This window comes from Salmo salar, chromosome ssa10 (genome assembly GCF_905237065.1).
Source record: "Salmo salar chromosome ssa10, Ssal_v3.1, whole genome shotgun sequence".
Taxonomy (NCBI): domain Eukaryota; kingdom Metazoa; phylum Chordata; class Actinopteri; order Salmoniformes; family Salmonidae; genus Salmo; species Salmo salar.
The window spans coordinates 85,951,773-85,978,245 of NC_059451.1; the positions used below are offsets into that span (position 1 = coordinate 85,951,773).

Here is a 26,473-nt window from a genome sequence, read left to right on the forward strand (position 1 = left end):
TCAAAGCCACTAGCGTTCAATGAGCAGGCATAGTGCTGCAACCTTCAGGCTGAACATCAAGAAAACAGCTTGGTAAACAGAACATTAAGACAATAAACCAACTTTCTTCCTTCATTGTGACAGGTCCAGCAAGCACACATCAACTGGATGAAGAGATGAAGACAGAGCTGGCACATAGAGAAGCTAAAATAACACGGATGATGAAATATCATCTCTCTTCTTGTTTAGCTGAAAAGTTAAGTTTCAACATAGTCACATCCAATGGGAACAGCTATATCCAATGTGTACAACAGGTGTAGTACACTTATCATGTGGACTTACAGTAAGTCCTAAAGACCAAAGTGGTAGGACAAGATAGGATGTAGAACACAGGACAGTGTCACAGACCGAAGGCTAAAACGGACATCACTGCTGCTTCACCTCTCAGTGAAGGTGACCGGTATTGCCTCGGGACAGATGGGACGTTTTGCAACGAGTAGTCAGCTATTGCACTATGCCTTGAGGTGGACTGGGGACCTGCTGTATGCCTTGAGGTTGGACCCCCAGCTGGGATCTAATGACCTTAAAACCTCAGTCTATGGAGATGACACATCAAACTATATCCTTGTCTTATACATTAGATTGTGAAAATGTTAGTTAGAGAGGTAGAGCTTTAGTTTGTGATCATCAGAGAGCCGTTCTGAGTCTGAGGCTGAGCTCCTGACCCCTAAGTGCCCTCTGAGTGAGCTGGCGGTCTGGCGGTATGCTGGGGGTGGATGCAGCTGTTGGTCAGACACTACATGCTCATTACGTTCCCGTCAATAACGTACCCTGGGGTGTGAAGGGAGAACACCACACTACAGAAGGTGAATTTTCCAAGAGGCAGCCAAGCAGAGCCAAGTCAGCCCAGCCCAGAGAGGTCAGACACAGCAGAGAGGGAGGGAAACATGATGAGATGTGATGAGATCTATTTAAAGCAAAATGCTAGTCAGGACAAGAAAGTGACTGTGATATAAAGTGTCTCTTTCAACCTTTCAGTTAGATTTTTTTGACATGGAAAGTGACACTGTCAACTCGACAAAGTCAAGAGAGGACTGAAACCTCCAAATGAAAGTATCTCCCAAATGTGGAGTAGCATAGCAAGAATGCTCACTGAACACAGAGAGGAGTTTTAAAAACACTGCACCAGCAGCTTTTAATACCGAACCCTGTCAGCACCTGCTGGCTTTCTGTCCGACACTCCCACCCGCTACCGCAAGAACTGGTCCGAACCCAACCACAGTCCCGCAATGTTATTTTAGGCGCATGTGACACAGCTCACTTGCCAGCCATGGTCGCAGCGATTTTGTGCCCTATAGGCAATATCAAAATGTGGCCCATTCTATTACGCTATCAGTATTACTAGACGTAGTTTCAAGAGAGCACAGTTGGAGAGAATTTCTTTTGAGCTTTTAGGAGTGGGACGATATTCAGACGGAGACAAATACTGGTGATCAATATTTATTTGTAGGCAATGTAGTAAACTATAGCCTAATCATATTTAGGAAGTACATTTCCTTGGAGAGATAACTGCCTCGTGTTTCTTGGCCCGTGCATAGGCATTCGCCTACTCTATTTAACTGAGGCCACAAGTGCACCTGATCTCGCAGGTATGGCTACTGAACTTGAAGCAGCAAGAATGATGACAGCGGACACTTGCACTTTCCCTTGAGCTACGTTTTGGCCTTCCTTTTAGGAGGACGATTTGCAGGAAGAGAGGAATACATGTGTAATCAATATTTATTGAAAATTTAAAAGTGCAACGCTCTCTCACCATGGTAGCCTGTCCACGTGTTTTCCTTTTCAATGATAATCAAATGTTTCGATTGCACCTCGACTCACGTTGGTTGAGCACCCTCCACTTTTTCCATTATCAGTATGTATTTACAGAGTCAGATACTGTAGTAAACTATAGCCTAATCATAGTTAAGTTCATTTCCTTGGAAAGATAACCGCTGTGTGATTCTCAGCCCATGCATAGGCAGCCTACTCTATTTCATTGAGACCACACATATACTAGGCACACTGGATCTCACACGCCACACTAGGAGAGGAGCAGTAGGCTACTGAAGTTGAAGCAGCGAATTGTGTGACAAATATGTGCTTTTAATACAATAGGTAGTCCTAGGCTAATCCATACAAATAAGAAAGACGACCGTTTCCAAATAATCTGATGAACCAACAAAATATTTGAATCCCAAAGTCGTCTGTCTGACCGCCCGCTCCCATCCGCAGCATGAAAAGGGCAGACCGTGCCACAAAGATCTCTGTCGGAAGCCACAGCTCTAACTCCAAGTACAAAAAAGGATCAAATACATACCTCCTTCAATAATGTGAGCTCTCAGGAAACATACATGAAAGTCTAATACAAACATAGGTTATTATGGTGGGCTTTGTAGCCTGCCACTTTTGTACAGCCTCTCTACTATACACAATACACACAGTAAAGAACAAACGCACAGCTTTTATGCAAAAAGCACTTAGTAGTGAGAAACGTAGCACTACCATGTAGACTCCCAGAGAGGGTTAGAGACTGCAGCAGAACATGGGTAAGGGAAATGTGCTGGGACAGGAGGATTCACCATGCAATAAATCATCAGACAGTGCATGCTAGTTTAAGCATGTCTGCTACACACCAAACTAGGCCTTTAATGACCGTGGGTTCTCTTACTGGTGAGATAACACAGACAGGGTCTGTGACCCACTAGATAACCAGCAACACAGGAGACAAAAGAGCATGGACTCCCAATACAGGTCAAGAACTACTGAACAGATTGACGAAATGGTTATGATTTGATTGCCCCAATACTCTATTGGTATCATCAATACTGCATTAGAAATTAGAGCTGGTAGATCAGAATACTGTAAACGGAGGGGAACATGAATCACTCAGTAATGACTATGGTGCTGACAGGCAGTATATTTCCAGCAGTGTTAGACAGACAGTAGCTTTTATTTAAGGAACTGGAGTCCTTCCCACTGTCTGCTTAGAGCTTAGTGAGTCATACTGCTGGCCTGCCATGTGCTGAGTGAGTCTGACCATGATATGTTATGAAGGTTAACATTCACAGTGATTTGGCACTTGGCTGTCTGTTTGCCTGTGTTAAATACTCTGGGCAGTCTGTGTGACATTTACATTTGGAAATCATTGAGTGGATGATGAACAGGACATTTCCTCCAGAGCCACACCTTGCTTCTCTTCTGATTCCATTAGCACTGTGATGCACCAAATTATCTCACATCGATTCAGCGCTCTCACAATAGGATAAACATTCAGCAGAGTCGCTGTCGCAAATATCAACACACTGTCAACACACAGCAACACACTGTCAACACACCCATGTGTGTTGTCAGTCACTGGGTGTATGCCTGTGTGTGTGTGTGTGTGTGTGTGTGTGTGTGTGTGTGTGTGTGTGTGTGTGTGTGTATGCGTGTTTAGGTATGCTATTTTTCTTTGTATTATAATTTTTTTACTCTGCATTGTTGGGAAGGGCTCATAAGCACACATTCCATGCTAAGGTCGACACATGTTGTATTCGGCGCATATGACAAATAAAATGGTATTTGATTATGAGTGTAGAAGCAGGGGGTGGTGTTTCTGATAGATGTCGGACAGTGCCTCAGTGCGAGAGAGGCCTTCAACAGTGCAACACACTGACAACCAGCCACCCGGTGTGGCTTTAGCTAACCAGCCACCCGGTGTGGCTCTAGCTAACCAGTCCACCGTGTGTGGGTTCACCGCAGCGGAAAATTGTGTCCACCAAAGCGTGCAGGGTGGGGAGAGGATATGACAGCCAAGACATGAAATTCTAATGAAAATCAAATCCAGCCCGCTGGTTCCAGAGAGAAATCTAGACTGCTCACTGAAACTCCCCACAGATCGGAGCCGTGAAAATCAGATAATGGCACGCGGTTGAAGATAAATGTATAATGAGCATGCATATGTGTGCTTGCATGTGTGTGTACAGGTACTGTGTGTGTGTGTGTGTGTGTGTGTGTGTGTGTGTGTGTGTGTGTGTGTGTGTGTGTGTGTGTGTGTGTGTGCATTTCTGTGTGTAGTCTAGTGTGCATATTGAGAGAATGAGTGTTAACCCTATCAGTCCCGAGAACCCAGCAAAATTAGTCTTTTCATTTATCTGACTTTCATTTATCTGACTTTCATTTAGCTGCATGTCCAGCCCTCATACAGTATCTAGCCTCACAATTAAGTGTTTTACCATTTTTTTCACGGGCAACCAGGGCTACAAGTTGAACGCAAAACAATTTGTATTAAACAGTTGAATTTTAGTTTTATTGACAAAGGGTTTCTCTTTATTTTTACTATTTTCTACATTGTAGAATAATAGTGAAGACATCAAAACTATGAAATAATGTAGTAACCAAAAAAGCGTTAAACAAATCAAAATATATTTTTGATTCTTTAAAGTAGCCACTCTTTGCCTTTGTGATAGCTTTGCATTCTCTCAACTAGCTTAACATGGAATGCTTTTCCAATAGTCTTGAAAGCGTTCCCACATATGCTGAGCACTTGTTGGCTGCTTTTCCTTCACATTCCAAGTGACTACCTCATGAAGATGGTTGAGAGAATGCCAAGAGTGTAAGGACCGACTCCGGAGAAGAGAAGCAGGTCACGGGAGTTGAACATTTAATGAGGAACAGACATGGAACAAGCCAGGAACAGCGTCAGCATACGGGTAAACAACATATTAACATTAATGCTGAAGCGGGGAACTGAGCAGGGGAACAGACATATATATATAGGGGAGGTAATGACAGAGGTGATTAAGTCCAGGTGAGTCCAATAATCGCTGATGCGCTTGACGGGGAAAGGCAGGTGTGCGTAATGATGGTGGCAGGAGTGCGTAATGTTGGGGAGCCTGGCACAAGAGTGGGATTTGTATATTTGGATTTGTTTAACACTTTTTGGGTTACGACATGATTCCAAATATGTTATATGATAGTTTTGATGTCTTCACTATTATTTTACAACGTAGAAAATCGTAAAAAATAAATGAAAAAACCCTTGAATGAGTAGGTGTGTCTAAACTGCTGACTGTTACTGCTCGACGAAAAAGAATCTTGGTTGACCAACAGCCTATCGACCATACAATCGACCAGTCGACTAATTGAGATCAGCCCTAATTGCGATCCTCACGATTCTATTGATTCTCTATGTGACTCATTTCAGGAATCTAGGTGTATTTCGTGCGTTACTACTTCACAGGAGAGGCATGTGAATGTAAACATTTTTTTTTTTTTATCAAAATGCGTTCTTTTGTCAGAAATGCCTTCTGGAACTTACCTTAAAATTAAATGAATAAATACATTTGTTAAATTACAAGCCTAGTTGGTTTAGCCACGGAAAAAGACAGGAAGCCATGACTGGCTGAGATAATGACTATCCTACCGATCCTTGACTTTGGCAATGTAATTTACAAATTAGCCTCCAACACTCTACTCAGCAAATTGGATGCAGTCTATCACAGTGCCATCCGTTTTGTCACCAAAGCCCCATATACTACCCACCACTGCGACCTGTATGCTCTCGTTGGCTGGTCCTTGATACATATTTGTCGCCAAACCCACTGGCTCCAGGTCATCTATAAGTCTTTGCTAGGTATAGCTCCACCTTATCTCAGCTCACTGGTGACCATAGCAACACCCACCCGTAGCACGCGCTCCAGCAGGTATATTTCACTGGTCATCCCCAAAGCCAACACCTCCTTTGGCCATCTTTCCTTCCAGTTCTCTGTTGCCAATGACTGGAACGAATTGCAAAAATCACTGAAGTTGGAGCCTTTAGCTCCCTCACTAACTTTAAGCGTCAGCTGTCAGAGCAGCTTACCGATCACTGCAGCTGTACACAGCCCATCTGTAAATAGCCCATCCAACCAACTACCTACCTCATCCCCATATTTGTTTGAGTTTTGCACACCAGTATTTCTACTTGCACATCCTCATCTGCACATATATCACTCCAGTGTAAATTGCTAAATTGTAATTACTTCGTTACTATTGGCCTATTTATTGCCTTGTCTCCTTACTTCATTTGCACACACTGTATACAGATTTTTCTATTGTGTTATTGACTGTATGTTTGTTTATCCCATGTGTAACTCTGTGTTGTTGTTTTTGTCGCACTGTTTTGCTTTATCTTGGCCAGCTCGCAGTTGTAAATGAGAACTTGCTCTCCACTGGCCTACCTGGTTAAATAAAGGTGAAATAAAATAAAAATATAAATAAAAATGGGCTGGACATGCCGAGAGATGAGTTCAGATTGGCCTGCCATGTAGCATGCTTCTGTCTATAACATGAGCTGCTCAGTCTGTGTAGGTAATCCTTCTAACACAGCTTTTTTGAAAGATGCTCTACACTTTCTGGAGGACCGAGTTTTGAAATCAGTGGAATGTCTGGGCAACCATGGCATCCGTGACAAAGAGGGAGAAGCGTTCATCCATGTATTCGGGTAAGAGGGTCTAGCTAGCTACATTTTCAGATATTATACGTTTCAAAAGAAAATTCATTGCAAGTTAAAGCATACTGTTAGTTAGCTAACTAACGTTACGTGTATGGTCTGTGTAGTAATCGTATTCGTATCTCAGAGCCATTTGTATTGCTAGTTATAGCCTAATGTTAGCTTGCTAGCTACCATTGAACCTAGTTGGTTAGTTTTAGCTACCAGCAGACTCATGCAGGGTAGTAACATTATGAGTTGGGATTATGGTTCATTGTTTAGCTAGCTAGCTACATGTCTAAATAAAAGACTCCACTATGAAAGTAACCATTTCACTGTACCATTTACACTTTCTGTATCATCTTCATGTGACAAATAAACATTGATTTTATTTGATATAGTGTGTGTTTACCAGAGACGGTAATGTGAAGAACAACATGAACTGCATCAATGTCAAATTAGGATAAAACATTAGACCAATGAGACAGTGTCCAAGTTCTAAAATTCTCCGATAGGATTCCCTGTTTTTATTTTGTCACACTCACAACCGTATGCTGTTTTCTGTAATTAGCTCACCATTAACTTGTAAATAATGATCTTGTTATGAGTTTATATTCATGTAATAATCAATACAAGTTAAGACGTTGTCAGTTATATGATATGGTCATTATTTGAACTGGCTAGCCAGCTAACTTAACGTTAGCTAGCTAGCTAACAAGATAGAAACGAACCAAAACATTGTTTAGAAAATTGCTTTTAGTTGCCTAGTTTGGTAAATTGACATATACTAAATTCATTTTTAACCTTTTCACAGTGCGTTCCAAATATCTCTAACGGTCGCCCCAGCGTGAGTTGTTTTATGCAGGTGATGTCAGAATGCACTGTTCCAAAATGTGATTATTACGCAATAGGACAGTTAACACGCGCTGCCTGCTAATTATCTATAGGCTATGTTTCAACTTGTCAGTTTGAAATTATTTTCTAACAAGTTGTATTTTCTAATGACAGTTTGAATTGAGGTGTGTTCTGCCTCCTCATTAATTCACATAGAAGTAGCCCATTTCACCGCACTTCACTCATGTTTGCGCAGATCAAGTATGCATATATTTGCGCAGTCTTGGAAGAATTGGAAAACTTTCTTGCTGGCGCTCGCTTTGCCTTCCTTGTTGTTTTCCTTACAAATAATAACTTTGGACATGTGTGCGTTCCTAGTCTGTATATCGTGTTGTCGTTTCTACTGTAGGCACAAACAGTACGTATGTACGCATGGACCATAATGTATTTACAGTTTTATTCACATGTTTTCAAGTACTAGTGACAAATAATGCATTCTGATTTTTCCATAGATTGTAATGGACACCTATGATTGGTGTAAAATACCTTTTGGAAGGTTGTACTGATTATAATGAGCTAAGCTATTTGCCAGCTATGTATGGTGCCATATTAGTTGACATTATACAATGAATTCTGGGTGTCACGTAATCTGTCAGACCAAAGATGTTATAATGAGGTGAAGGAATGGTTCACTCATCTTTCGGGTAAACTTCCGAAAGTGAATAAAGGGAAGTAGATGATCGTAGACGACACACCCCCATCAAGATGCATACTATAAACAGATCAAACTCATCTTGTCTCCTCTTATTATCTTTGGTTGATGCGGAAGAAAACAAGCATGGCAGCTTGTGTTAAGTCAATCTTTCCTTAGTTAGCGCTAGAACAAATGTAGCCTACATTTTTTCAATTGGATGATTGTGTTATGGTGTAGCTACTTCTGTGAATGTCTGATCATTCCATCCTATAATAAACTGGTCACATTCTGGACATAACTTTGTCAGGACTGTGTTTGTGCAAAATATTTATGTGAAAAAAATGGGTGTCGACAAAGAAGACCTCTCCAGTGCCATTTTCTCAAAAGTGGGGTTACAACATTCAAAGCAGAATTACTTTCCCATTGTTCCTCAACTATAGTGCATGATATACCATTTTCTAGCTCTGAGTCTGTACTTTAATCCAATGCAATGCAGAAGGACAAGAGAGAGCCATGAGAAAAATAGAGTTTTGATCAGTCATGGAAATAAAAGTGCTGAAAACAAATTGGCCACCAACTTAAAAAGAAGATGTAAAACAAGCTACGAAGGAAAAATACTGGAGTTTTGGTGCAGGTACAACCAACTAGCGCAAAAATAATGTGGCAATATTGTCAAAACGGTACCATATGATATATCGTCAAATATAATATACCAATACGTAACTGTATAGATTTTTTTCCTGATCACTAGTGCCTGACTGAACACATGACAGAGCTGCAATCAGACACCTTTCAATCTTATCTCAACACTAGAACAATAGCTTTCAGTCCCCCCAGAATAGCTATGCAAAGCCGCTTAATAACTAACACGCTTTGAGATTTCTATACACCAACAATCACAGCTTCTCTTCTACTTCAGTGGCATAAAATGGGTTCTTTAGAGCAGCATTCAAGAGAGGGTTCTTTTTAAATAGATATTACTTTATACAGACGTGTTCTGTACACACAAATTAAATGGGCTGGGTTTTATGTGTCAAAATAGGCACAGCAGCTCCCAATTTCTAATTGCCTTTCTGTTACTATCACATAATGTTCATATAAAAGTGACGTTCATCGGTCATACAATCTTCAAAGGGATTCTGTGCCTTTCTCATGTCTGATGGAATGGAATTACAGTAACATGCTACATGATGGATGTGATACTACACATCAAACATTGTACGGGTTACAAAACAAAGTACATTGGGTATCACAAGTATTCACCCCTTGGATTTCTTTACATTTTATTGTGTTACAAAGTGGGATTAAAATGTATTTAATTGTAATTTTTCGTCAACAATCTACACCAAATACTCTGTAATGTCAAAGTGGAATAGAAATGATAGATATTTTTTAAGATGAATGAAAAATAAAACACTAATATACCTTGATTAAAATAGTATTCACCCCTCTGATTGAATGCTAGATACATCAGTCACAGCATTATTATTGTCCATTATTCTTTTCAAGGTGTTGGGGATCATGGCTAGACAGCAATTTTCAAGTCTTGACATAGATTTTCAAGCATATTTAAGTAAAACCTGTAACTTGGCCACTCAGGAACATCTTCTTGGTAAGCAACTCCAGTGTAGATTTGGCTTTGTGTTATAGATTATTGTCCTGCTAAAAGGTGAATTCCTCTCCCAGTGTCTGGTGTGAAGCAGACTGAAGCAGGTTTTAATCTAGGATTTTGCCTGTGCTTAGCTCCATCAAGTTTCTTTTCATCCTGAAAAATTCCCGTTTTTGCCAATGTCAAGGATACCCATACGATAATACAGCCACCACCATGCTTTAATAAGGAGGCAGTTGCTCAGTGATATGTTGTGTTGGATTTGCCCCAAACATAAGGCTTTGCATTTAAGCTAAAAATTGTATTACTTTAGTGCCTTGCTGCTTACAGTGGTGTAAAGTACTTAAGTAAAAATACTTGAAAGTATTAAGTATTAAGTCGTTTTTTTTACTACCGTAATTTCCGGACTATTGAGCGCACCTGAATATAAGCCGCACCCACTGAATTATTATATATATTTTTTTGAACATAAATAAGCCGCACATGTCTATAAGCCGCAGGTGCCTACCGGTACATTGAAACAAATTAACTTTACACAGGCTTTAACGAAACACGGCTTGTAACAAAAAGAAATAGGCTTTAACGAAACACGGCTTGTAACAAAAATAAATAGGCTTTAACGAAACACGTCTTGTAACAAAAATAAATAGGTTTTAACGAAACACGGCTTGTAACAAAAAATAAAAAATTTGCAGTAAACAGTAGCCTACCAAGAAAGTCATTGGTCACTATCTTCCTCCTCCTGTGCACTGAAACCACTGAAGTCATCTCCTTCGGTGTCGGAGTTGAATAGCCTCAGAATTGCTTCATCCGATATTGGATCGTTTTCATTGTCGCTCTCGTCACTTTCATCCGGAGGCAAATCCCCCGCTGAGCCCTCTTCAACACGCAGCAGTCCAGCCTTTCAAAACCCGTTGATGATAGTGGATTTTTTTTGACAATGCTCCACGCTGTCAGGACCCACAAATTTGAAAGCGGGAAAAATCCATATATTAGCCGCATCATTGTTTAAGCCGCGAGGTTCAAAGCGTGGGAAAAAAGTCCGGAATTTACGGTATTTATATTTTTTACAACTTTTACTTTTATTTCACTACATTCCTAAAGAAAATTATGTACTCCATACATTTTCCCTGACATCCAAAATTATTCGTTACATTTTGAATGATTAACAGGACAAGAAAATGGTCTAATTCACACACTAAACACATGCTTCCGTTTGTAAATGATGTCTGAGTGTTGGAGCGTGCCCCTTGCCATCTGTAAATTAAAAAAACAAGAAAATTATGCTTAACATAAGGAATTTGAAAATTTTTATACTTTTACTTTTGATACTTAAGTATATTTCTGCTATAACATTTACTTTTGCTATTTAAGTAAATTTAAAACCAAATACTTTAAAACTTTTAAGTATAATTTTACTTTTACTCAAGTATGACAGTTGGCTACTTTTTCCTCCACTGGTTGCTTACATGTGCATGTTTTGGAATATTTGTATTCTGTATATTTGTATTCTTTTTTCACTCTGTCATTTAGGTTATTATTGTGGAGTCACTACAATATTTTTGATCCATCCTCAGTTTTCTCTGATCACAGCCGTTGAATTCCGTAACTGTTTTAAAATCACCAATGACCTCATGGTGACATCCTGTCCTGCAGCTCAGTTCAGAAGGACGACTGTATCTTTGATGTGTCTGGGTGGTTTAATACATCATCCACAGCATAATATAATTAAGCAATAAGGTACAAGGAGGTGTGGTATATGGCCAATATAACACAGACTGTTCTTATGCATGACGCAACGTGGAGTGCCTGGATAGAGCCCTTAGCCATGGTATATTGGCCATATACCACAAACCCAGGTGCCTTATTGCTATTATGAACTGGTTACCAATGTAATTAGAGCAGTAAAATGAATGTTTTGTCATACCACGGCTGTCAGCCAATCAGCATTCAGGGCTCGAACGACCCAATTTATAATGCTAATTTGACCATGCTTAATAAAGAGATATTGAATGTCTGATTTGTTATTGTGACCCAGCAACCAATTACTGCCCTTCTTTATGAGGCTTTCAAAAAGCTCCCTGGTCTTTGTATTTGAATATGTGCTTGATATTCAATACTTGACTGAGGGCCATTTTTGAAATGTTGTATGTATGGGGGAAAGAGGAAGCGGTAGTCATTCAAAAATCATGTCAACCCCTATTATTTCACAGGTCCATTTAATTTATGTGATTTGTTAAACCACTTTCTTTTTTTTTTAAAGCCTAAACAAAGGGGGTGAGTACTTACGCAACGGCTATGTTTAAGTTATTTAATTTTATTAATTTGTAAACGTTTATAGAACATATTATTTTATTTTCACTATGACATTATTATTATTATAAAAACGTATTTACAATGACGGCCTACCCCGGCCAAACCTTCACGATGCTGAACCAATTGTGTGCCGTCCAATGGGACTCCCGATCACGGCCGGTTGTGATACAGCCCGCGCTCAAACCGGGGTCTGTAGTGATGCCTCTAGCACTACGATGCAGTGCCTTAGACCGCTGCGCCACTCAGGAGCCATGGAGATAATGGAGTATCTTGTGTAGATCAATGACAAAAAAATTCACATTAAATCTATTTCAATCCCACTTTGTAATGCAAATAAAACTAGGTGATAGCCACTGTATATGGTGGATGATGACTATGGTATGGAAAAGGTCATTGGCAATAACATCCCTTCTATTTCACCCATCATTTCAGACTGCATTACACAACCACCAAACCCTTAAAAGAGGATATTAATTGTATCTAAATTAAATCAATTTAACTTCCAGCCCCCAGTCAAAGGCAGACTAAAGTACTGGCTCACTCATTCCACCACACGACGACATCAAAAGCAATAAAAGGGGAAAGCTATTCTAATTGCCTGCAAGCGACCTCCTTACCAATATAGTGCTTTGGATGTTCTAATTCCTAGTCCTCCGACGGTAACTCACTTCTGACGGCCAAGTTCACATGTTTAATCTCCAATCTGCTTTGGCAAAGCATTTTCGAAAACACACACTTCAAACAATGGGGCTGGGTAGGTAGATCTGAAGAGCATTGTCACGGTCTCCATCCCAATAGGATATCTGGCTCCATGTCGCCATCTTGCAGTCCAGGGGAAGTACTGCGGTTGTCGGGGTGGAGGCAGGTTGATTGATTCCCTCTCTCCCCGATGTGACATTCTGCTCACACCTTCTGATGTGGATTACAGAAGATGAAAGGCAACAGGTGGACTAGTGAGCAGGGGGGAGAGCACGAGACAGGGGTGAAAAAGGACCACCTCTCTCTGAAGAGAGCCATGGCCTCTAATGTCTCCACTGGTTACCACCCTCTCTCCGAGCTCGGAGGGTGGCAGGGAAAGAGCATAATGGGCTACATTCAGAACAAGTGTTCCATTTGGCTTGTTCCAAGAGACTGCTGTAATGCTAGGCCACATTGAAATGGCACAGAGAGTTCAGCCCCTCAGAGACGCACTGGCTGGGGACAGAGTCATAAAATCACAGGCACAGAGTTAGAGAGGCAGAGGAATAGAAAAGTGAAAAGGTAAGTATGTAAAAAGTTTGCTCCAGTGAAAGTGCAGCAATCAGCGGGAGTGACACACACACACACACACACACACACACACACACACACACACACACACACACACACACACACACACACACACACACACACACACACACACACACACACACACACACACACACACACACACACCATAAATCAGGGAGATGCAGATCTCTCTCTGCCTCCCACTTATCTTCCCCCCTGTCATCCATCATTCCCAACGCCATGCGTCCACACACACCTCCCCGTCCAGAGGGAAGAGCTTCTCCTTGTTAAGCACCAAAGTCATCATCACGCCGCTCATTAGTATTTCACAACCCTTTTAATACAGCGTGCACCGTATAATACAGGGGGATAGTGCACCGTATAATACAGGGGGGATAGTGCACCGTATAATACAGGGGGGCTAGTGCACCGTATAATACAGGGGGGCTAGTGCATCATATGATACAGGGGGGATAGTGCACCGTATAATACAGAGGGAATAGTGCACCGTATAATACACGGGGGATAGTACACCATATAATACACGGGGATGGTGCACTGTATAATACAGGGGGGATAGTCCATCATATGATACAGGGGGGATAGTGCACCGTATAATACAGGGGGATAGTGCACCATATAATACAGGGGGATAGTGCACTGTATAATACAGGGGGGATAGTGCACCGTATAATACAGGGGGGATAGTGCACTGTATAATACAGGGGCGATAGTGCACTCTATAATACAGGGGGGATAGTGCACTGTATAATACAGGGGGGATAGTGCACTGTATAATACAGGGGGATAGTGCACTGTATAATACAGGGGGATAGTGCACTGTATAATACAGGGGGATAGTGCACTGTATAATACAGGGGGATAGTGCACTGTATAATACAGGGGGATAGTGCACCGTATAATACAGGGGGATAGTGCACTGTATAATACAGGGGGATAGTGCACTGTATAATACAGGGGGATAGTGCACTGTATAATACAGGGGGATAGTGCACTGTATAATACAGGGGGGATAGTGCACTGTATAATACAGGGGGATAGTGCACCGTAAGCAGCTCCATATTACCATGCCTCATGTAGCGTCTCTCTCATCTTTCAGCTGGCTGGTCTGTCTGGCTCCCACAGAGCCTGCTGAGTAGATGATGCTTGCCCAGGGTTCAGCAGCACTCACATACCAGCTCTCTCTCTCTCTCTCTCTCTCTCTCTCTCAATACCTCACTACACACTGATAGATCATTACCATGTCCTATAGTCTCAGCCTCACAGACACAAGCAGCAGCTCATACTTATACAACGGGATGGAATCATCACAGACACACGCAGCAGCTCATACTTATACAACGGGATGGAATCATCACAGACAGAGGACACAAGAACACAGCCTTATAATGAGCATGTGCTCTGTCACCCCCATACACATAGACACAAATTAAAGCCACAATGTGTGCTTGTGTACATCTCTGACTGGGATGTGTTCTGTCTGTGTTGTTGGTGAATTTGAATGGGAGGCAGGAAAAACAGAGAGAGAGTGTGAGTCGTGAGTACTCATGAATACATGTTTTAAATGTGAGAGAATGAGGGAGCAGAGAGAGAATGGAGAGAGAGAGAGAGAGTGATACAAACAGAGTCTGGCATGGAAACAGAGACTGCCTGCTAGCAGTGCAGTATGCTCAGCCTCAGACAGTCACTGGTTCCCTCTCTCTCTGGCTGCCTGGCTGTTTCTGTTTGTACTGAGGATTTGGGAGTCCCGGGCTTTGCAGCTCTTCCCCAGCAATTATCTGCCTGACGGAAGGATGACAGCAAACAGACGAAGAGATGAAGACATCGTGGAAACAGGGTGACGCCATCCCACTGCCATCTCCTCCTCCACTTTACCCTGCTCTACTGTGTGTGTGTGTGTGTGTGTGTGTGTGTGTGTTCTTCTTTCCTTGTGTGGACCTAAAATCCCCAAAAGTCCCCACAAGTATAGTAAAACAAGAACAATTCTCCCTTGTGGGGACATTTCCCACATCCCCATGAGGACAAAGGCTATTTTAAACTTAGGGGTTAGGTTTAGAGTTACGGTTACAATTAGGGTTAGGGGTAATGGTAAGGAGTTAGATTTAAGGTTACGGTTAGGAGTTAGGTTTAGGGTTTGGGTTATGGGTTAAGGTTAGGGTTAGGGAAAATAGGATTTTTTATGGAAGTTAATTTTTGGTCCCCACTAGGATAGAAGAACAAAACGTGTGTGTGTGATTGTGCATGTGTGTGCTCATAACATAAATACAGCCAAACACTGTCTGCCAGTTCACAAGGTTCTCTTTCTCTCTCTACACTAACACAGGCACACAAATAAGCCATTATTTCATTTTCCCATGACAGAAACCTTTTCAGTTGTCACATTTATTGAATTTATATCCATTGGCATTTTGTATAATTAGGCTACAGCAGGCCGATATTAAACCTGGATAGATTCAAATGGAGAGCTCTCTGTGTGGGGACATACAGTATTTACTGTAATTATCTGAGTTTCCTGGCTGGGAAAACATCTCCCTCCAGTCCTACCTCGCAGTCCTCTACCCCTCCATTCCATGAGAGCTAAATTGCTTTGCTCCAGGCAGAGAAGATATGGATGGTTCACTTTCCCACAAGGTCAAACACTCCGTGAACAGAGTTAAGACCTTACAGTCCATTAAAGTGAACCGCTGAACCACAATCATCAGGGGAGAGAGCACTGGAGATCTGCTCGCTCCCTGCTTCGCTTAGTCTTCCATTAAGACAGCGGTGTGTGTGTGTGTGTGTGTGTGTGTGTGTGTGTGTGTGTGTGTGTGTGTGTGTGCGTGCGTGCGTGCGTGCGTGCGTGTGTGCGTGCATGCGTGCATTCACGCAGGTGCATTTCCTTCAGCATCATCATTTCCAGGAAGCTTTTACTCCAGTATGGCTGCCATCAATAACAGCTACACCCAAATCAACTCTTAAGAGCTCTCCAACGTCTCTAACATCACAGGGTTGGCTCTCTCCTTTAATACCTTTCCTTCATTACACCACTGGAGAGCAAGACTTTCAACCCTCCAACAGCTAATGTCTACATAATCACTCATTACCACTGGACACGCAGCTCATCCATGACATGTAGGAGGATGCTGGGGTCAAGCCACCTGACCTGTGTGTTCATGGCCGAGGGCTGATAACAGGCTGTTTTGATGTTCATCTGTAACCCAGTTCCACAAATAGATCTGGGGGTATGAATCATCAGATCCATAGCTGACCTTGGGTGGAGTGCTGCACCCCTCACAAGTTGAGAGAGAGAGAGAGAGAGAGAGAGAGAGAGAGAGAGAGAGAGAGAGAGAGAGAGAGAGAGAGAGAGAGAGAGAGAGAGAGAGAATGCGATAGCCATCAGCACTAATGACTGGCTTCCCTCATTGGACATAATTAACACTAGGAAATACAAAGCTCCTCAAAACACCAAACACCAGATACAGAATGTTGGGAGGAATGTGGTTTAGCCTACTCTGTATCCAAAACGTCTCCCAAACTTTAAGGTTCATTGTAAAAGTAGGCTAAAGGGTTAATTGAGGGCATGGCTGGGAATTGTGTGTGTGTGGGAAGGGAGGGATGACTTTATACTTTTTGGCTTAGCTAAGCTTGATAAGATCACTAAGATCTAAGATCACCCCCCCCCTTAAAAGATTTAGATGCACTATTGTAAAGTGCTTGTTCCACTGGATATCATAAGGTGAATCCACCAATTTGTAAGTCGCTCTGGATAAGAGCGTCTGCTAAATGACTTAAATGAAAATGTAAATGTTAAATGTAAAACAGAGATGTTTTCTACCTCTGAGCACTCGCCTCAGTAGGGATAAGATTTATATTCTCAGCAAATCAAATTTGCTTGTGTGCATCTTGAATTTTGGCAGCGATATGAGCGTATGTGTCTGTGTTTATGTGTGTGTTTGTGTGTGTGTATTTGTCTAACTGGCCAAGGGCAGGCAGTGGAGTGTGTTTGTAGTCCCCTGTCCCCGCACCTGCTGCTGCAGTAATAAATGGAGTTGACATGCGGGCATGGCTGTGTCCCTTCTCTTTGATACTGCTGGATCAGTGGAGTGAGCCGTGGGCAGAGGAGAGGAGGGTCACTGAGGTGGGCACTCCTGTCTGTCTGTTTTCAGGCACCAAGGTGACGCTCGCTCTCCCATTCCCCCTTGAACAGTCACTTTAACATTCCCCTGGACTGCCAACACCCCCCTGTCACACTCACACTGCAGGGAGGCTTAGAGGGGACTTTAACAGTCTGTTGACCACCAGACCCATAAACGTCCAGAGCAACAAATCTATCTTCCCGGCCGAGCTCACTGACTGACTCCCAGGTGCTAGCGGAGAAAAGAATAACTACTGCCTGTATTGCAGTCATCTTACAGAAGAGAGGCACATCACTTTCTTGCCCTTTATCTTTCCCCTTTCATTCCCTAAAACCACCTGCACAGTGCTGTGCCTTTTGAGGAAATACTTAGATAAGTCTATAAAATAAACAGTCTCCAGGTCCACAAGACTGCTTCAGAGAAAAAGAGGTAAAAAGGAAGGGAGAAAAGGAGAGCCAGAGACAGGGAGAACGGCAGAGAGAGAGATAGAGAAATATTGGCACCTGCACCTCCCGGCTGTGGTGTTCTTATTCTGAATCATCGCTGAGGCTCTCAACTGCTTAGCGTTTCATTTCAAATACAGGGATTTATGGGGGGCACAGCAGCAGCTTATTCTGGAGGCAAACTTGGCGCCCTACCTGGGCTGCTTGCTATAAATAACAGTGGTTCACTTGATCACACACAGAGTGTACAGTAATATACTGATATTGGGCTGTATTCAGTGTGTTATAGGCAGATTAACATGGGATATTACACATGGGGTAACAGGACATGATAGAGGCATAAGGTACAGCTATAAGAACTTTAATGTAAGTTGTGTTGATCTGGCATTTGGGCCAACAGAGAGCCAGACAACTCTGGCAGTAACAGTCTGGGACCCATTCTCTCCAGATGCAGCAGGAATTCACTTTTATTTCTCCTTCATTCACATGTAGCAGCCAGCACCCGATTAACTCTATTTTTTAATCTAACAATGTATGTTAATTTCTGCCATTTTAGCCAGACATCAGTGGAAATAAATGCTGTGCAAGTTTAGCAGTAGTACAATACTGAGTCTGTTTGGTAACCTGAGAATGCTGCTACTCATAGCAAAAGTTGAGTAACAAACATCCGGGCTCCAACTAATAAATATGAAAAGTAAAGCTACTAATCGTGATGGTCAAAATTCTGCGCCTGTGACTGCTTGCACCTTGCCCTTTGATGGAGAGAGACAACTGGGTGTTCACCGGACAGTGGTCACCTTTGATGCTGCCTACTAGGAATCCAGGTCTCAAACAAGGCCATCGACAGCACCTGTTGAGTGCACACCGTGGTAAAATGTCCCCATGTTTCATATTTTCATCGCGACTTCATTCTGCAATGATGAGTAACAGTAGCCTACAAACTACCAAGGCTTTGAAAATTGGTCGCCTACTAGGCTGATTTTGCTGTGTCATTATTCAGCTATGTTGCCCTTCAGCACTTAAATAGAGCAAAGTGTGATTGACGGAGGCATCTGCTCCAAGTTATCAGTCTCTCCAAAGGAATGCCAGATAAGATTGGCAGCGAGCTATCTGAGCAAGTATAGCCTACATTAGAGGCGGCTGTCAAAAGGAAACGGAGATGGAAAATATATACAAGAAAATGCATCTAAATTGCATTCCTAGCGTCCAATACCACCCTGGCCTTATTATTCAAGTTAGACAGACTGCTTCAGTTATACTCTCAGAGAGCTCAAGAGCTGCCTGCCATGTGAATCCTCCCTTCACACCGTTCGTTCACCCACATGAACACAGACAGAGCCAAAGAAACGCTCAACTTTGTAGCTGAGCGGAATATTGATGTGGCTGGAGACAAGAGTTCGGCCGTGATTTGCACATAGCTCCACACATTACCCCGATGTCCTTAATGGACGGCTAAATGTGAACGGCATCTCTAAAACGAGTGTCTGACCACTGCAGATTAATGCCAAACTCGACACTCACTCCCCAAAACGACTAGGTGCCGCAAATGCTACATGTAAATCACTGGCAGTATTATTCCTCGACTGCTTCCCAATCATATCTTTCGTGCTATTAAGTTACTGTACGTTTCACCGTTCTGAAATGATATTGGCTTAATGTAGTTTATTTTATATCTAGGTTTCATTCAATCTATGGAGACAAGCATGCAATATCGTTGGATATGCAATGCAAATCAGCATTACCCCCCTTGCAGTTAGTTAAGTGGCATGTTAAAGACTGGAATATAAATCATGGATGAACAAATGCGGGTGGGAGCTATGCATTGCCACATAAAACGATCCTGCTTACCTGTGAGACGAGGAACACAATGAGGATGCGGATGCCAATCTCCATGGTCTCAATTCTCTGGGAATAAATTTCAAAACAAGGTACAGGTTTGACCAGCTCTGCTCATAATTCCAGAGTCGAACTGCGAGCGTGAGAGTAAAGAGCTTGTCGCGAGCTGCCAACTTCCCAAATAGAACTGCAGCCTCATGAGCAAAGCATTGGACAGAGGCGCCGCCGAGACCACAACCAATAGATTTATAGGGGGATTTTTTTTATACCAGCCGGAATAACGCATCTGTATCAATCTGAAAAAGTATTGGGTCTGATTTGTATAATCTATAGACAATTTACATGGACTGCCACGCATTCATATGTGTTTGAATATTCAACTAGTAGATCCCCTCAACCTTTGATATTTTTTTTTTCGATTTGTAAATAATGATATGCCTGCATATCAGATGAGCAGATGTATGTCTCCTTATTGCGAGATATCAGTAATTTAAAATGAAAATATCGAGAACATAGTCAATATATTAACATTAAATGTGTTGACATGCACTGTTTCGTGAAACGACGTTATTGAAGAAGCGCTGGCTTCATAATCTCACTATAATGTATTATAGTTCATTTGGAAATATGTGAGAGTTTGACACCCCGTCAGAAGTGGCATTTTATTCCCTCAGTCTGCGCGCCGTGAGCCCCGGGGCATGTTTTTTTTCCCGAGGGCGCGAGATGAAATCGTGGCAGCGGAGAGTAGCGTTTGGGTGGAGAATACTGCCTCTCATCGCTATTCACCGGGAGCCCCAGAGAAACGGATGGTTGCTGTGACCTCACTTTGGTAAATCGAACACATTCAAGTTCAGAAAAAATATGACTTCTTAACACAGAAGGCGTTCTTTACCTCTAAGCTAGAAAAAATAATAGGATTTGATGGGTCTTATAGCCTATGGCTCTGTGCTATGGCACTTGGCACTTGCTCTCTCCGATACGCAGGTGCGTTGGGTAAATAAGAATCCCTATCCATAGTAGCAAGCGAATCTCTCTCTCACCTTTTCTCCGTCTCTGTATTTCTCTCTCTCTCTCTCTCGCTCTCTCTCTCTCTCTCTCTCACACACACACACACTCACTCACTCACTCACTCAGATGTTATCAGGGGAAGTAGTGAGTGAGTTGCTGTACTGTGATGTGGTCTGGTCTCCTTCTCTGATCTGGCACTATGCAGTGCAGCATTTTCTGTATCCCCGCATCTAAGACATTTTAAGAAAGTTGAAGCTCATTTACTGCGTTTCTATACAGTTTAAAAACGTTCAAATGGAGAACAGCAAAAACAAGCAAAAATGACCCCACCCATTACCACATTGGTTGCTGTACCTTTATTCACCTCAGTCGATCTACAAGCAGATAGCCTATTAGCTATACAATTAGCCGCCACACATTAACTCAGCACCAGGTTAAAAAAACAGGGCTGCAACTTTCACTGGGGACGAAATTCCATTCCCCCCAGTTGTATCATTAGAATGTGAAACAAAACGAGGCTTTAGGACCATGCAGACGCCTCTGAGCAGTCGGGTAGGCTGTTTGGAGTGTTTATCTTACTGAAATAAGTTATCTCCCCCCACTAAATCCAAAGTTGTGTCACTGTTGAAAACTCAAATTAATATGTACAGAGCGATCTTGTGTATTTTACTATTCTAACTCTCAACAGTAAGTTGAGACCCCAACTGGGTTCCATTTTATTATAATTTTTTGCTAATATGTAATATTAGCTCCTGATGATCATGACCATATTAGCTGCTGCTGATCATGACCATGCTAAACAAAGGGCTGGATGTTTCAGTAATAGCTTAGAGACATACACAATTAATGCACACAATAATGATTTTGCCTTTCTGAAGAGGAAAGTAATTAGTAATCTTTATGAGATACATTCTCAACATGTCTGTCAGCACCCACATTCCTTTAATTATTCAGCACAGTCTGTCATGTTAAACTTTTTCTGTTATTCTTCTCCTCAGTTCAGGAAATTATGAACTGTCTGAAACCCATAGCCACAGGTATCTGATGTGATCCTGATTGTAGAGATATAGAACCACATAGACTGTTAGGATATTAGCTATGGTGCTTCGAGGTGCCCGTCCAAGACCAATTATGCATGTTTAGAGACATTACCCGTTTGATTGTTTTTCAGGGTGAGCCAATGGCTTGTCTAAATCCTACTGAAGCACGACAGTGCCAGTTATAGTGCCTGAGAATGTTAGATAACATGGTATATGATTTGTATGGTTGATTTGTTAATACCTGCTTAATAGAATTTAATGTTGAGATTTTTTTGCGCCTCTTATAGGTATTGGTACTGCATGATGGCCATGGGTTTGGTTTGAGTGAATGTCAGGGGAGGCATCATGAGGAGAGCAGAAAGTCCATGCCCATCAGTGAAGGTTACCTTGTGAATATAAAACTTTTCCATATTAGGCCCAAAGGTCAGGTGTCTATTATTGCTGCCCATCTCTCCTTCTTAGGTGGCAGAGCTGTCAATGTGCAAAGTTAATCTTCATGCTAAGTGTCGTTCAGACTCCTTATGCCAGACATATAACTCTGAAGAGGGATGAAGCTGAGGGATGTTCCTGAAGAGAAAGATGAGATGAACTTTGAACCAAGAGATAATGAAAAAAAAAAGTGTTCCAAAATTCAGAGCCCCACACACACAGGATGCATATTATGAGGATAAAGAATTTGTGCATATATCCATTGTTAGTATGGGAGGGAAAAGGTCATGCCACACAGCTGGGTAGGCTCCCTGTATTCCTTCTGCTCAGGAAAGCAGTCAAATTTCCTTACTCTTCTCTCCGAATGTGAAAAATGAGGCCGGGAATTGTTGTGACGGTCTGAGGAATTGCTTTTCCAAGACAATGTTGCACAATTTTTGCGATATATTTGTTTATCAACAGAATAGGAGGGGATACAGCACATCAACACTGACAGCTCTATTTCAGGTCCATAAGTTCTGCTGATTGAATTCAGTAAATGAGCAGAAATAGGAAATACAGTGATAGTTCATTAAATAAATGACATAATGGTGGATCAGAATTGAAATGTCAAAGAAAACAACATCTAGGGACATATTCCTGAATTGCTTTTGATATATTAGTTGTCAGAAATGGAATGTTTTTAGTTAAATGTTCAGACTTCGGTCTGATTTTCATGCTTGCGAGTCTACAATTCAAAAGTGGAATCTCTGCATACTGAAAAAGGCATTCAGGGCTTTACTCAATTTGACAGCCTCCAAATAAGTTCGGCCTTGATTGGGCTAATACATGCATCAGTCACTTATTAATTGACTTCTAATGTTGAATAACAGGCTGTGTAATATTCAAATAGCATAATTAACTAAAGTAATGAACGCAAATAAGGTTCATTTTATCGTCTGTTTCCATGACGAGATTGTCCTTGTTGTGTCCCGGGTTTATTACTAATGTGAGTGTCTCCACATGCAAAACACTGGTACTCGCGTCTAGTTGAGGACTGTGCTGGAAATGGCTGGGTGTAGTTTTGGGACTCATTGGTGATGAATGGAGCAGATACAGTACTTACTTGCCTTAATCCTCTTGGCCCCCTTGGAAGCATAGGGCATCCGCCATGGCTCTCCACCTCAGTAGAAGAAGGGGAGATGTGTAATGGTCCTCTTGGGTTTGACTCATCAAGCTGCAGGGAAGGAGAAGGAGCAGAGAGAGTAAAGTTAGGAGGAGAGGTTAAGAACTGCTGCCAGGACCAGAGGCTAGCTTAGCTTTGAACAAACCCTGGGGCAGAGAGAAAGTGCACCCAGGAGTGGACCAGGAGATGTAATAATCCTTCTACTGTATCAACTCTGCCTCGAAGAAGCAGGGGTCAATTGTACACTATGAAATTCATCATGGAGTGCTGTAGATTTACCATGATTGATGGAGTTTTAGTTATTGTGGAAATCCAGGAACTTTAATTAATTTTCTTATCATTGGGTGCTTAAGGATAGTAGAATTATTGCAAAATCTATCTAATATGTGACCAATTGACCAGGCATTTTAACCCATTCACATTTACATGATTCAATGATTCCTGATTCAAGGATTTTCTCTCTGACCATTGTGAGAACAGGCCTATAAGTTAACGTGAATAATTGATAGCTCAGTGAATGATTGAGGGATATTGAATTAGCCCAATGAAATCTGCCCACAGGTGCTGTCCAGTGTCCACCCCTGAGAATACTGATTCCCTCTGTAATGAACCCAAACTAAACTGAGTTGAATCAAACCATCTATGCATATTCTCAATTATATAGATTGATTAGTTGAATCATCTGGAACAAAAACAAGCACACACAGAGGACACATGGACTGAGGAGCCTGATTTGGTTGATTTACAGTGTATTAGGCTACTATCAGATGCAGCAAACAGACCATCTCTCTCAAGGCTCCAGTGCTGATGAAACATATATTCACGTCTTTACCAGCCGCTTGGGAATGCTGTGTCATCTCTGAGGAACGTCTTACAAATTCAAAGCATTCCTATGAATTGGACCGGATCCAAAATCTCATTTGGATGACTCAACGGTGTGTAAAGGTGGATGGGGTTGGTCGCTCCTGTGTGTTATTCTCCTACCTCACCACTAGGTGGGGATGAAGTTGCCCATCTCCATTCTGGACCCTGTCCTGGGATCAGCAGCCCTTTGTGGCCAGAGTTTGTTCCTTGGGAGGGAAGGGGTGACATACTGCCTGAGCCAGAGCCAGCCAGAAAGAGAGAGAGCCCTGTTCTTTTGCAGGCCCGTTGGAGCAAATTGGTCTGACATCGAATGCTTTATTACACCTTGTACCTTGCATCCTCTTTATTACTTACCTCGATCTCTTCCTGGACAACACACATATCTCTTTAAGTGTCTCACATGTTTTCCCCGTCTAAAATTGGGGATGTGTGTAAAGTATCCCTGCGAGGCAACTGAGGGTGCTGTCAGACTCATAAAAGGAGTCATGTAGCACCAGCAGGGACAACAGGAAGTTAAAGTGGAACTGACAGCATTTTAGCAACATGAAATCTTATTAAAATCTGTTCATTTACAACCCTAGGAAGAATGATACTTTTTTTACATAAAAAAAAACTTTCTAAACAGTACAGCTCCAAACCCCCACCCACCCACCCACCAAGGCATCATACAAGGATTTCACAGAAAATTACATTAAATAGGACAAAAACATAAACAGTAATAGAAATAAAAACAATGGAAAAAGTTCAATACAAAATAAAAATCGGTATCATAATTATAGTTGAGTCTTATCAGCACAATATATGGCCACTAGAGCAGACATGACTGCTTACCAAAAAGTAAAAGACAGGCTCTCCATGTATTGTATGAATTGGGACCCGGTTAAGTTAAACTTTTGTCGGGACCCATGCGCAGTGTACCTAACATTCTCCAGAGGCAGAGATGACATCACCTCCTTAAACCACTGCATAAAGGAAGGCAGCTTTGCAGACATCCAGTGAAAGAGGACAAGGCGGCGAGCTAGCAGCGTGGTAACATTCTGATCTAGGGGAAGTACACCAAAAATGGCAGTGAATGGGTTGGGGCTAATAGTTGTATTACACATATGTGAGAATGTCTCAAATATGGGGTCCCAGAAGCCACTCAAAGATTGGCATGACCAAAACATGTGTCGCACATTTGCTGGACTCTGATGGCATCTCAAACAGTTGGGTCAATATTTGGATATATTTTTGACAGTTTGTCACTTGAGTAATGGAGACGGTGCAAAACTTTGAACTGAATGAGCCCATGCCTTATGCTAAATGATGTGATGATGTGTGGATACGCCCAATACTATGTTGCCATATGTCATCGGGTAGCTCGCTACCCATGTCTTGCTTCCATGCATATTTTGTATTTGCCAAGGAAGGCGGATTATTGTTCTGTATTATGTCGTATAATCTGGAGATTGTGCCCTTCAGATACAGGTTAAGATCTAAGCACCTCTCGATTGGACACTTAGTGGGCTCAAGTGGAAATGAAGGGAAATGTTTTTAGGGAGAAGCTGCAAGTTTGCAGGTACCTGAAAAAGTGGGTATTGGGAATGAGTATCGAATGAGACGAATGTGTTATCAACAAATAGGTCACAAAAAAACACCAGACCGTTCCCATGGCAGAACTGGAAAGCCGTGTCAATCTGTGATGCTGGGAAGAGATGATTAGATGTTCATGGAGAGAAGCCGCTTGCTTGTTTAAGGCTAAAGTGACAGTGGGATTCTTGACAGTGGGATTCAAAACATGGGTGCCAAGGTTCATGGGCAGTGGGGAGCACAGGAGCGAGACAGGAGAAGTTGGAAGGTTTGACTGTAACAAGTTGGACCATCCTTGTTTTCAAATGTAGAAACCCAATAAACACATTTAGATATATTTGCTGACCAATAGTAGTGTAAAAAAATTGGGATTTGACTTGCGTGGATTTGACTTGCGTGGATTTGACTTGCGTGGATTTGACTTGCAGCTGTCCAGTTGTTTGAACATCGACTGAAATGAGTACAAAAACCTAGGTAGTACAGTCATCTTAACAGAATTAATGCGACCTGCTAATGAAATGGGAAGAGACGACCACCTTGTGAAATCCTGCTTAGTGCGCTCTGGCAGTGTTTTGAAGTTATTTTTAAACAGGAATTGGCATAACGGGAAATTGGCATACCCAATACCTTCTGCTAAGTGATTAATGGGATAGAGCACACATTTGTTAGGTTTAACTAACCAGAGAATGTCCCAAGAATGTCCCAAAACCTTGTAGCATGTCCAAGAGATAGGGTATAGACTCCACTGGGTATCAGGGCACAAGGCGAGACCCAGTTGCAGACACAGGA

General features: G+C 42.0%; 1 protein-coding gene across 2 annotated transcripts in view; it reads right to left on the reverse strand.

The window, feature by feature from the left end:
- Positions 1–19,815, reverse strand: part of cdh13 (cadherin 13, H-cadherin (heart)) — a 513,598-nt gene extending 493,783 nt beyond the window's left edge. For both annotated transcript variants that reach the window (XM_045688176.1, XM_045688175.1), the window contains exon 1: positions 19,622–19,815. In XM_045688176.1, coding sequence (XP_045544132.1) covers positions 19,622–19,666 — 45 coding nt within the window. In that variant the 5' untranslated portion in view covers positions 19,667–19,815. The remainder of the gene's footprint in view (positions 1–19,621) is intronic.
- Positions 19,816–26,473: the final 6,658 nt, after the last annotated feature.